The sequence below is a fragment of the Oncorhynchus nerka genome, linkage group LG24 (genome assembly GCF_034236695.1).
Source record: "Oncorhynchus nerka isolate Pitt River linkage group LG24, Oner_Uvic_2.0, whole genome shotgun sequence".
Lineage (NCBI taxonomy): Eukaryota > Metazoa > Chordata > Actinopteri > Salmoniformes > Salmonidae > Oncorhynchus > Oncorhynchus nerka.
The window spans coordinates 64,459,283-64,472,509 of record NC_088419.1 but is presented as its reverse complement, the minus strand read 5'-3'; the positions used below and the strand labels follow the sequence as shown (position 1 = coordinate 64,472,509).

General features: G+C 41.1%; 1 protein-coding gene across 1 annotated transcript in view; it reads left to right on the top strand.

Annotated features, from left to right (window-relative positions):
• The window catches only part of LOC115108423 (cytosolic carboxypeptidase 6-like), a 425,052-nt gene that overhangs the window by 29,432 nt on the left and 382,393 nt on the right, over positions 1–13,227 (top strand). Inside the window, exon 3 of the mRNA XM_029632715.2 lies at positions 1,926–2,050. Coding sequence (XP_029488575.1) covers positions 1,926–2,050 — 125 coding nt within the window. The remainder of the gene's footprint in view (positions 1–1,925; positions 2,051–13,227) is intronic.

The window sequence follows — 13,227 nt, the reverse complement described above, 5'->3', positions numbered from 1 at the left end:
TACTTTGTAGCGCCACCTTTTGCTGCGATTACAGCTGTAATTCGCTTGGGGTATGTCTCTATCGGTTTTGCACATCGAGAGACTGAAATTTTTTCCCATTCCTCCTTGCAAAACAGCTCGAGCTCAGTGAGGTTGGATGGAGAGCATTTGTGAACAGCAGTTTTCAGTTCTTTCCACAGATTCTCGATTGGATTCAGGTCTGGACTTTGACTTGGCCATTCTAACACCTGGATATGTTTATTTTTTAACCATTCCATTGTAGATTTTGCTTTATGTTTTGGATCATTGTCTTGTTGGAAGACAAATCTCCGTCCCAGTCTCAGGTCTTTTGCTGACTCCATCAGGTTTTCTTCCAGAATGGTCCTGTATTTGGCTCCATCCATCTTCCCATTAATTTTAACCATCTTCCCTGTCCCTGCTGAAGAAAAGCAGGCCCAAACCATGATGCTGCCACCACCATGTTTGACAGTGGGGATGGTGTGTTCAGGGTGTTGCTTTTACGCCAAACATAACGTTTTGCATTGTTGCCAAAAAGTTCAATTTTGGTTTCATCTGACCAGAGCACCTTCTTCCACATGTTTGGTGTGTCTCCCAGGTGGCTTGTGGCAAACTTTAAACGACACTTTTTATGGATATCTTTAAGAAATGGCTTTCTTCTTGCCACTCTTCCATAAAGGCCAGATTTGTGCAATATACAACTGATTGTTGTCCTATGGACAGAGTCTCCCACCTCAGCTGTAGATCTCTGCAGTTCATCCAGAGTGATCATGGGCCTCTTGGCTGCATCTCTGATCAGTCTTCTCCTTGTATGAACTGAAAGTTTAGAAGGACGGCCAGTTCTTGGTAGATTTGCAGTGGTCTGATACTCCTTCCATTTCAATATTATCGCTTGCACAGTGCTCCTTGGGATGTTTAAAGCTTGAGAAATCTTTTTGTATCCAAATCCGGCTTTAAACTTCTTCACAACAGTATCTCGGACCTGCCTGGTGTGTTCCTTGTTCTTCATGATGCTCTCTGCGCTTTTAACGGACCTCTGAGACTATCACAGTGCAGGTGCATTTATACGGAGACTTGATTACACACAGGTGGATTGTATTTATCATCATTAGTCATTTAGGTCAACATTGGATCATTCACAGATCCTCACTGAACTTCTGGAGAGAGTTTGCTGCACTGAAAGTAAAGGGGCTGAATAATTTTGCACGCCCAATTTTTCAGTTTTTGATTTGTTAAAAAAGTTTGAAATATCCAATAAATGTCGTTCCACTTCATGATTGTGTCCCACTTGTTGTTGATTCTTCACAAAAATATACAGTTTTATATCTTTATGTTTGAAGCCTGAAATGTGGCAAAAGGTCGCAAAGTTCAAGGGGGCCGAATACTTTCGCAAGGCACTGTATATGTAGCCCTGCAAATTAAAGCTAGATGAACATCTTTGACGGCTTGTTATTTTGAAGATACCACCATTCAAAGCTTTCCCATTTTTCACCTGAACAGTAGCTAAGTTCCATTCTCTTCATCCCACGTATTGTCACTGTCGCTGTGCCTGCAGGAAGAGGCTATGGTGAGGGATGGACAGGGTTAGTCCTCCCATCCGTGTCTGATACATTATATACACATCTAACGGATAACAAGTTGATCACTTGAATTTTAATGAATCCAATGGAAAATATATCCCAAGGTTCTAGCTACATGAGTGGTGAAGGAGATGCCTGCAACATAAATGCATCAATGAAGACCTTTCTAAATATAACATTTTCAGATTTATTTCAGTAAGCAGCATATGTAGTATCTTGAAATCTATTAATCTTGGAAAGGGTGGTTATGCATCACATTTTCAAAAGCATCTAGTTGAGGCATAACAGGCAACTAGACTACTTGCCAGGATGTGAAATGATTCCTGAATGTGATCTTCATTTTCTCAGGTAACCTTGGACGTGTTGATTACATCAGTGAATTTGAGTTTGATCTGTTCATCAGACCTGACACCTGTAACCCTCGCTTCAGAGTTTGGTTCAACTTCACAGTGGAAAACGTGCGGGAGACACAGGTAGGTGGTGGATTTCCCTGAATTTGTATTAATACTGTATACTGCATTCCAAATATACACATATTTTCTTTATTGACTGTTACTATTAACCGGTCTGCCTTTATTCAAATTTCTATGCACACTTTTATGGGTATTTAAAAAAGAATGTGTCCGTAGCTCACAATTCTAAATGATTTCAAGTTTTGTTGTATCCTAGACCTTCAGAAGAGTTGTTTGTTTCATACCTGCTTCCTCATCACAGCACTGAGAAGCGCTAGCCACTTGCATGCGTTGAGCTCTCGGATTGGCTGAGAGCAGTGGTCACATGCCACAGAGATACTGTGTGAGGGAACAGAACGCGTGTTTCATGTCTGCGGACCGCTCAGGCTGCTGCCGAGGGCATTTGTTTAATTTGATCAACTCTGATTGGAGCTTCATCAGTTCTGTCATTTCGATCTAATTCAGAGAGAGAAAACAAGATACTAAAAAGGAGTCAACCGGCAGCGGAATTCTATTCCTGCTGTCTAATGTGTAGGCATACAAGCCTGGGTAGCTCTATGTTGAAAAGTGAGAGCCTGGGCTAAGAGACAGACGGAGCGAGAGAGCGTGGATGAAAAAATTGAATGCTGTCTTCTGCAGCCCTGCCCTATCGGCCCCATCTCCCTGCAGTGCTGTAGTCAGCGCTAATCAAATTTTATGGCCAAGAGATGAATGGGAGCCCTTAGCCAGGAGCCTTATCGATTTTAGGGCCAGATACGGCCCGGCATCCTGCGCCAACAGGATATTTGCTGTTGTGGCAAAAAAAGAGGAGAGCGAAAGGCTAGTGAGAAGCCCACACGAACATACACTCAATGACTCTTGCATACACACACATACACAGACATCTACAGGTGGGGGAAAAAGCAGTAGGAATAAACATTTTCACAATTAGCTTCTGAGTGTTTTGTTGATGCCACACAGTCCTTTCTTTATTTTATTTTATATATATCTCCAATTTCCTTTTTTAGAATGCGAGCCTGTGGGAATTGAATCAACTTCAGTAGGAGGTTGTAGGGTATCTGGTGCTTGTGTGTTTTGGTACGGTGTCGTGTGTGTTATATGTATGTGCACTGTAACTGTGTGTGTGTGTGTGTGTGTGGTGGTGGGGGGGGAGTGAGTATGTTTGATGTAATTGTTATTTGGCGGTTTACTTGCATTTTATAAATAGAAATAAATAAAAAATATGGCATGAGTAAATAAATAAATAGAGCTATGTGGAAGCTGTGCTATAGAGATATCAGTACATTCACAAGGAACTGGGCTAGAGTGTTTTATCCAACTAAGCCGACCGACTCTCAGTCGAGAACAGTGAAATTGGAAACAGTAAAAGCCCGTGATATTGGAACTGAGATGACCATTTTGAAGGAATGTAAGCTGGTGAAAAAGATTTTGGTCGGCCTCAATCAGCTTAGCAGCTTTGTGGAAATTGGCTGCACCATAGCACGGTTATGATGGATGGATGTCTTTTTCTTTTCTTCTCTACAAAACCTTCACCTCAAACTTCGTCTTGCTTTTGGTATGGTGAGACTGATGCTGGTTAATTATGTTGCAACGACTGAGCAAAGCATAGCAGCACTCTAAACTGGAGTTATCATTCAAGTAATTTTGACTGTTGAGTCAGTTATTAAATCCTAGCACTTCATGTTAGTCCAATGTCACCTAACCATAAAATATAGTCTACATATTTATGGACACTGATAGTGTGTCAGTGATGAATTGATGTTAGACCGCTTCTGCTTGTGATATAATCTCTCTCTTTTTTTTCTTTCTTTTTTTTTTTAGATATACTCGTGTAGCAATTTTAGGCAATAAGCCAGCCATGTTACTGCATTTATCTGTGTAGTACAAATATATCTCTTTCATGCAGTATTTCAAATTGAGAGAGCATGGAAACTATTCAAGATTCTTCCCCATATTTTCTCACCTCTGAAAAATATATATTGAGCTTTTTAACCAGTGGAAACAGTGATGTGCTGTGCTTCTATTTAATCCATGCTGTGGACGGTGGCTGTTTGACATCAAGCTGCGTGAAGGGCACGGCTGTGAGGTATTATCATAGAAATCTTTGGGGAGCAATACTATATATAATACAGTAAAACGACTGCCTTCAGCTCCTGAAATTCATGTGTGATTTACAAGCTTCACTTATCCAGGAAAAGCTCAGCAGAGGCAGTTATTCTCCATAATCAAAAAATAGAAAGAATTTAGTTAGAACGTGAGGTGTCTTGAATTCCTAAAGGACAATAATCTCTCCAGATCTTTTTATATTGACATTTATTGATGATGATATGGTCTAATCTAACATGAGATATATGGCACATATATTAAATGACATTTAATCTCAGGTGACTGACTCATTTTGGGCAGTGTCATGCTGATAGGAACTATTAGATCATTCAGTTGTGCCCGACTGGGTGTCAAAGGGCATGATATAGATTTCTCAGATTTATGAATATTTCTAATTGAGCATAAAAGGTCTTCAAATTTCCTCTACACTTTGCTATATTCTGAATAGAATGTGAAATGTACAATTTGCACATCAGTTTTAAGAGATGTCAATGTTTGGACATATTTTGCAGTGTATTGAGGAGAAGAGAGAAAGGCTAAGTAGTTTGGAGTCCCTGACTTGTCCATGAGCACGGTAATGGATGTAATGCACATTGATTTGTTTTCACAGAGGAGGGATGGGAATGTAGTTACGAGAATTGTCCTGTTTTTATGTACAGTTAGGTCTGAAATTATTGACACCCTTGATAAAGATGAGCAAAAATGACTGTATAAATTATTCAAATACTGAGCTACATTGTATGCAGAAAAAAAGGGAAATATTTTATACTAATACAATTGGTCAGAGAAAGAGATTTTGTTTAACAAGTAATACATTTTTTTCTCAAAAAGGTAGGGGTCAATATTGGTTTCAATACCTTTCAATACCTCACCTTGCGAGGATAATGGCATTGAGAATTATAATTATTTTTTGTATTTTTTATTTCTCCTTTATTTAACCAGGTAGGTCAGTTGAGAACAAGTTCTCATTTACAACTACGACCTGGTCAAGATAAAGCACAGAGTTACACATGGAATAAACAAAAGTACAGTCAGTAACACAATAGAAAAATCTATATACAGTGTGTGCAAATGTTGTAAGGAGGTAAGGCAATAAATAGGCCATAGTAGCGAAGTAATTACAATTTAGCAAATTAACACTGGAGTGATAGATGTGCAGATGATGATGTGCAAGTAGAAATACTGGTGTGCAAAAGAGCAAAAAAAGTAAAAATGGGGATGAGGTAGGTAGTTGGATGGGCTATTTACAGTTTTATGAGTTGAAGTACACATTGGGAGGGATCCTTCCAGATCCTTTATATCCTTCGTCTGCGCTTATGGATTGCCCTCTTGGCCATTGGAAAATGTAGATTTTTGTGGCCAATTAACCATTTCTTTGTGGATTTTGATGTGCGCTTAGAGTTATTGTCTTGCTGGAAGATCCACTTGCAGCCAAGTGTCAGCCTCCTGCAGAGACAACCAGGTTTTTGGCTAAAATGTCCTGGTACTGGGTAAAGTTCATGATGCCATTGACCTTAACAAGGGCCCCAGGACCAGTGGAAGCAAAATAGCCCCATAACATCAAATATCCACCACCATTTTCTACAGTAGGTATGGGGTTATTTTCTGCTCATGCATTCTCATTTAGATGCCAAACCCACCACTGGTGTGCATGGCCAAAGAGCTCTACTTTCATGTCATCTGACCACAGCACTGGTTCCAATCCAAGTGCCAATGCCGTTTAGCAAACTCCAGATGTTTACATTTGTTGGATAACATGAAAAATGCTTGCCAAAGCTGGCTTCTAGAACCTCTTGAATGCTGCATAATGTTTTTTTAATTTAATTTTTAAATATCTGATGGTCAGGTTTGACCAGGGTGCTGTGGAAGGAAGCCTTGGTCCATGTCTGGGCGTGGCTATTTAACCCCTCCTTTCCTCTGTTGCCTGATGTCCTTCACTGCTGATGGGGACAGCCGGGTCCCCCGTGACTGCCGGAAGATGAGTGTAATCATGGCCGGCATGCCGTGGTGCGGCAGCGTGGTGTGGGGGCCTGCCTGTGGGAGGGCTTACGGTGCTGAGCTCCTGGATTAGAGGCTGCACAAGCAGTTTATCAGGTCTCTCCATACTGGCTCCCCCACTCTGCAACAGGTCTCGTCCTCTGTTTACTCTCCAATACTAAAAATACTGCACAGGCAGAGTCCCTGTTTTTTATCCTTTACCTTTTTTCCCTTCTTGCTTTGCTTTGGGAGCAGGACAGCCATTTATATTTCCTATGCCTGCTCTGCTGCTGTGGGGAATGCTTTCAAGGTTTCTCTCCCAGTCACTATAGAAGAGGAATGGGCTTTTGTGGTTTATTCAAAGGGATTATTCGACAAAGTGGGATTTGGGAACAAATAGGCTTACATCGGATATAAAGTTTTGGATTGTAGGTTTAAAGCGTGGTAAGAACATAGTAAGAGAAAATTGCGAATTTGAAAGACAGTCATTAAACAGTGCACTCAGAGAGTTCTGATGATATCAAGTAACTTTCCTCTCCAAGGGGAACTAATGGATCTTATTCTTTGTCAAGACCAATAGTCTTCAGATTTTGCATAATGAGATAGACAAAAGGATTTGAGGGCACACATTGGATTTTCTAATTATAGCAAAATCAGTTTTTCATGGGTTATCTTCTGATACGATACTCCTTATAAAAATGTATTGCTTTATTTTTTAGCTTTATTAATTTAAAGCCTAGTCAAATACATTCTGATCTGAGTTATGTTTTGAAACAGAACAGACACCAAGTAGACTAAAGCCAACTTAGCAGTAGGCCTACTTCTGTTTTTATGCAGTGTTTGAAATATGATCACTATAACAGAATTCCTCTCAGTATTCACAGTATGAGTAATGATTGTTATTTAACAGATATACAATCTTATTTTGGATTTGACAGTATAGAACCCCATCTCTGTATGCTGTGTTCATCAGGACTGTATATGCATCTGTACGCCATACAACAGAGTGTGAATCACTGCCAAATCCAGATACAGACTCTGGTCCTCGTCCCAAATCATGAAAGAGGACGATTACATCTGTATGGCACTGCTACTACAAATATCAACTGCTACTACACATATCAGACAGACACATGTGGCCAATTTATATACATTAAAATATATATTTCTTTCAGCTTTTGATGTCTCCGCCTTTTGATACTCCTAGCTATGGGTGGTGGGGGTGCCTGGGAGGCCTTTTGAGGTCCTAAAAGGCTGAGATTGGCTGAGCAGCACTGCTGAGCCCAGCATGTGAGGCGGCAGAGAGGAGATGAGCAGAGCCGTTGTAAGGGAAGCACTGGGGCCATGTGGAGCGCTGTGCATCTGCATGAAATTATCAATGCAGAGTCAGGACATGGATCATCCTTTACACAGCGTAATGAATACAGATTGCGCACCGGATAGAGATGCTCTGCAATCTGCTGCGCCACAAATGAAACCACGGCTGTTCTAATCAAATAGTATTTTCATGCCAGCGCAGCCTTAAATTGGACTAAATTCAATTCCAGATTCTGGGTTATAAAATGCTGTAATTAGGCTATTGTTTTAAAGGGGGGCCTGGTGTTGGCTCCCTCGCAGTGTGAGCGTTCCCCGTTCTGTTGTTGTAACCCGTTGGTGTCCAGATAATGGGAGGACAGAGTCCGATCACAGCACCACAGGGTTTAACGCCAGCATTCAGATGCAGACACGTTCATTATGCCAACTAGTGGCCTGGGAGCACACATTTTTCCCTGTTTATTAAACAGCAAGGAGCTACTAAGCAGCACTGTGGTGCTGCTTTGATGCTGCTTTTGTTTCTATTTATGTGGTTAATTCAATCAGCAAACGTTCTCCTTCTCGCTGCACTGTTTGCTCATAATGGCTAATTACTTCATAAATTGTTCTCGTGATGTTATATCTGTGTTTATATCCAATGGGGGGCATGGTGATGGTTGTGCTTTAGCATTGTGGAGTTGGGCTACACGTTTGTTGACTGTCTGGGGATTTTGGTAATGAGCTAGAGAAGTGTTTCAGTTGTTCATTTGCTTACCCTTCACTTTGGAGTTGGTATAACATGGAAGATCTAGGTCTTCAGTGCATTATAAAATCAACACATAGATTCCTCATAGCTGGCTATCAAGCAGTAAGTGCTACACTCAGAACCATCACTCTGTAGTAGTGTAGACCGAAGCCTTGACTAGGCCTCATATTGAATAGCTAATTAAATCTCCATGTTGTTGGTCTAATTATCACTCATGTAACCAAATCAACCGTAAGACTAAATGAGTAGTTCGAGCGGGAAAAAACAACCCTTCTGTAAGATAATATAGGGACCACCCAGGTTAAACAAATTTCACAACAGTGAGATGCCCCTAATGTACTGTATTTGTTTGAAAAGCCAGGCAGGTTTGTCTTGTTTTTAAAGTCCTCAGCCCACATTTGCATTTTCATTCTATTCAGTGGCTTTCACTTATTACTCAAATGTTGTTTTTGAATCTCTAATTCGCTGGATGGCTCTCTGTATTGAACACAATTTCCCCTGTATTATTTGCTGTAGGAGGCTGCAGAGGGAGCTGCTGTCAATCTGTGTTCACGGTTAATGTTGTTAAGTAAAGCCAATATGGTTGTTTTCGCTGCGTGTTGTAATAAAGGTGGGGCTGGCGGGCGGTGTGCCTGGTAACATGAGAGCTAAGCGTGGGCGTCTGACTCCCCTGCTGCAGAAGAGGAGAGAGAGGAGAGGAGCCCATGCTAGGAGAGCCATTGATAGCCACTGCAGTTGGGGCTTACAGTGAGGTGGAGGGCCAGCATAACACACACTCACAATGGGCTGCAGTTTAATATAGGTCTCTAACTGAGGTCTCACGCTTAACCATGCTTAGGCAGGTTCAGGTGCTCTTGCTATAAATGCCCTAATGGTGCCAAAATGCTTTGAGATAATTATTGTAGGTAAAGGCGATGTGAATAGTAATAACTTAATTGTTTTAACCATGTAACAGTGGCCTAATTATGGGAACCACTCTTTATTTCCTTTCTGAATGTACCCTTCTTAATAAGGATAATCTGCTATTAGCATGTGTTGTGGAAATAATATAGCCTAATCAGAAAAAACAACCATTTCAAAAATGTTTTAATATGTTAATTAATCAGTATTGCTTCATGACATTTGCAGTAGAATTCAGCTTTATTAAATCTAACATATCAGGCGTGTTGTTGCTAGCTGGTCCATATAATATAATTAAGCAATAAGGCCCGAGGAGGTGTGGTATATGGCCAATAGGCCACAGCTCAGGGCTGTTCTTAAGCACGACGCAACGCCGAGTGCCAGGACACAGCCCTTAGCCGTGGTATATTGGCCATATATCAAAAACCCCTGAGGTGCCTTATTGCTATTATAAACTGGTTACCAACATAATTAGAGCAGTAAAAATAAATGTTTTGTCATACCAATGGTATACGGTCTGATATACCACGGCTTTCAGCCAATCAGCATTCAGGGCTCGAACCACCCAGTTATAATATAATATATGGTGTGTCGCAGTTAGCCTAGATATGGCGTGATATGATGTCTTGGCCTTGGAGGGGAAGTGTGCGGTGCGACTAGCTGAGAGGGGAGTGTGGCGATGGTGGTCCGTGATGGGTCGTTGGTCCATGCAGGATTTTATCTCCCAGCAGCACCTTGGGGTCGCTGCCGCCTGAACTCTGCAGTTCTATAAATCAGAGCCGGGGCCTTGACAGTGTGTATTCTTTCTGTCGTGGCTGCAGGTAGATCCAGAGAGGCAGGATGTCAATGAAACAAAGCAGAACATATTCATGCTGTGGCGATTCCGTGCAGACCAGAGCCCTAGGGGATTTCTCATCGGCCATTTTTTCACTTCCTCCTCTTTGATGCCTGGGGTGAATCCTGCATGAATTTGTCACGACTTTTCTTACCAAGGGCTACCTCCTATCATTGGATGTACACGCACGAGCACACTCTTCTCTCTCACACGCTAACACACGTGCACTCACACACATTGAATGTTTCTAATGTTTTTTTTTATCAGTTGCCTTTTTGGGTCCATCATGTCATGCAAATTGCATGGTTGCAAAACCAATTAGAATTTTATCTTGAATATAACCCTGGAATCCCAGTGTGATAGAGACTTTGAAAACCCACTGCTTGTACATCATGTATGTGATATCTACACCACAGCCTAGCCAGAGATTGTTTGCTAGGAGTAAACAGATGTTGTTTGTCTTTCAGATGTAGAGATTTAAGTACTCCAGGGAGCCAATGGACCTGTCCTTCTGTCTAAACTTCCTAACTGAATCAAAAGTTGCTCATTGTTAACATATTTGGCTACACGAAGAGTGTTAAAAAGAAAAAGGGGAATGTTAGAAGTAGAGTGAGTGAGACAACATCTACCAGCTATATCACTATATAGGGCGGCAGGTAGTCTTAGAGGTTAGAGCGTTGGGCCAGTAACCGAAAGGTAGCTGGTTCGAATACCCGAGCCAACAAGGTGAACAATCTGTCGATGTGCCGTACTACTATGGCTGACTCTGTAAAACAACACATTTCACATCCGGTGTATGTGGCAATAAAACATATTATAAGAATATGTACAGTACCAGTCAAAAGTTTGGACTCATTCAAGTTTTTTTTGTTTTTTTTCTATTTTCTACAGTTAATTGTAGTGAAGACATCCAATCTATGAAAACTATGAAATAACACATATGGAATCATGTAGTAACCAAAAAAGTGTTAAACATATCAAAATATATGTTAGATTCTTCAAAGTAGCCACCCTTTGCACACTCTTTACATTCTCTCAACCAGCTTCATGAGATAGTCACCTGGAATGCATTTCAATTAACAGGTGTGCCTTGTTAAAAGTTCATTTGTGGAATTTATTTCCTTCTTACTGCATTTGAGGCAGTCAGTTGTGTTGTGACAAGGTAGGGGTGGTATACAAGATAGCCCTATTTGGTAAAAGACAAAGTCCATAGTATGGCAAGAACAGCTTAAATAAGCAAAGAGAAATGACAGTCCATCATTACTTTAAGACATGAAAGTCAGTCCATGCGGAAAATTTCAAGAACTTTGAAAGTTTCTTCAAGTGCAGTCGCAGAAATCATCTAGCGCTATGATGAAACTGGCTCTCATGAGGACTGCCGCAGGAAAGGAAGACCCAGAGTTGCCTCTGCTGCAGAGGATAAGTTCATTAGCGTTACCAGCCTCAGAAATTGCAGCCCAAATAAATGCTTCACTGAGTTAAAGTAACAGACACATCTCAACATCAACTGTTCAGAGGAGACTGCATGAATCAGGCCTTCATTGTCGAATTGCTGCAAAGAAACCACTACTAAAGGACACTAATAATAAGAAGAGACTGGCTTGGGCCAAGAACCACGGGCAATTGGCATTAGACCGGTGGAAATCTGTCCTTTGGTCAGATGAGTCCAAATTTGAGATTTTTGGTCCCAGCTGCCGAGTCTTGGTGAGACGCAGAGGAGGTGAATGGATGATCTCTGCATGTGTAGTTCCCACCGTGAAGCATGAAGGAGGAGGTGTGATGATGTGGGTGTGCTTTGCTTGTGACACAGCCTGATTTATTTAGAATTCAAGGCACACTTAACCAGCATGGCTACCTGCAGTGATACGCCATCCCATCTGGTTTGCGCAACACACCTCCAGGCTGTGTAAGGGCTATTTTACCAAGAAGGAGAGTGATGGAGTACTGCATCAGATGACCTGGCCTCCACAATCACCCAACCTAAACCCAATTGAGATGGTTTGGGATGAGTTGGACCGTAGAGTGAAGGAAAAGCAGCCAGCAAGTGCTCAGCATATGTGGGAACTCCTTCAAGACTGTTGGAATAGCATTCCAGGTGAAGCTGGTTGAGAGAATGCCAAGAGTGTGCAAAGCTGTCATCAATGCAAAGGGTGGCTACTTTTAAGAATCTTAAATATAATATATATTTTTCTTTGTTTAACACTCTTTTGGTTACTACATGATTCCATATGTGTTATTTCATAGTTTTGATGTCTTCACTATTATTCTACAATGTAGAACATAGGAAAAATAAAGAAAAACACTTGAATGAGTAGCTGTGTCCAAACTTTTGACTGGTACTGTATATACTTTACAGTTGAAGTCGGAGGTTTAGCCAAATACATTTAAAGTTTTTCACAATTCCTGACATTGAATCACAGTAAAATTTCCCTGTCCTAGGTCAGTTAGGATCACCACTTTATTTTAAGAATAGAAAATGACAGAATAATAGTAGAGAGAATGATTTATTTCAGCTTTTATTTCTTTCATCACATTGACAGTGGGTCAGAAGTTGACATACACTCAATTAGTATTTGGTAGCATTGCCTTTAAATTGTTTAACTTGTGTCAAAGTTTAGGGTAGCCTTCCACAGGCTTCCCACAATAAGTTGGGTGAATTTTGGCCCATTCCTCCTAACAGAGCTGGTGTAACTGAGTCAGGCCACCTTGCTCGCACACACTTTTTCAGTTCTGCCCACAAATGTTCTATAGGATTGAGGTCAGGGCTTTGTGATGGCCACTCAAATACCTTGACTTTGTTGTCCTTAAGGCATTTTGCCACAACTTTGGAAGTATGCTTGGGGTCATTGTCCATTTGAAGACCCATTTGCGACCAAGCTTTAACTTCCAGACTGATCTCTTCAATATATCCATAGAATTTTCCTTCCTCATGATGCCATCTTTTGTTATCTATTCATCTATTCATGATGCTGCCAGCTCCGTGCTTCACAGTTGGAAAGGTGTTCTTCGGCTCCCCCAAACATAACGATGGTCATTATGGCCAAACAGTTCTTTTTTTGTTTCATCAGACCAGAGGACATTTCTCCAAAAAGTATGATTTTTGTCCCCATGTGCAGTTGCAAATCGTAGTCTGGCTTTTTTTATGGCGGTTTTGGAGCAGTGGCTTCTTCCTTGCTGAGCGGCCTTTCAGGTTATGTCGATATAGGACTCGTTTTACTGTGGATTTTGATATTTTTGTACCTGTTTCCTCCAGCATCTTCACAAGGTCCTTTGCTGCTGTTCTGGGATTGATTTGCACTTTTTTCATCTCTAGGAGACAGA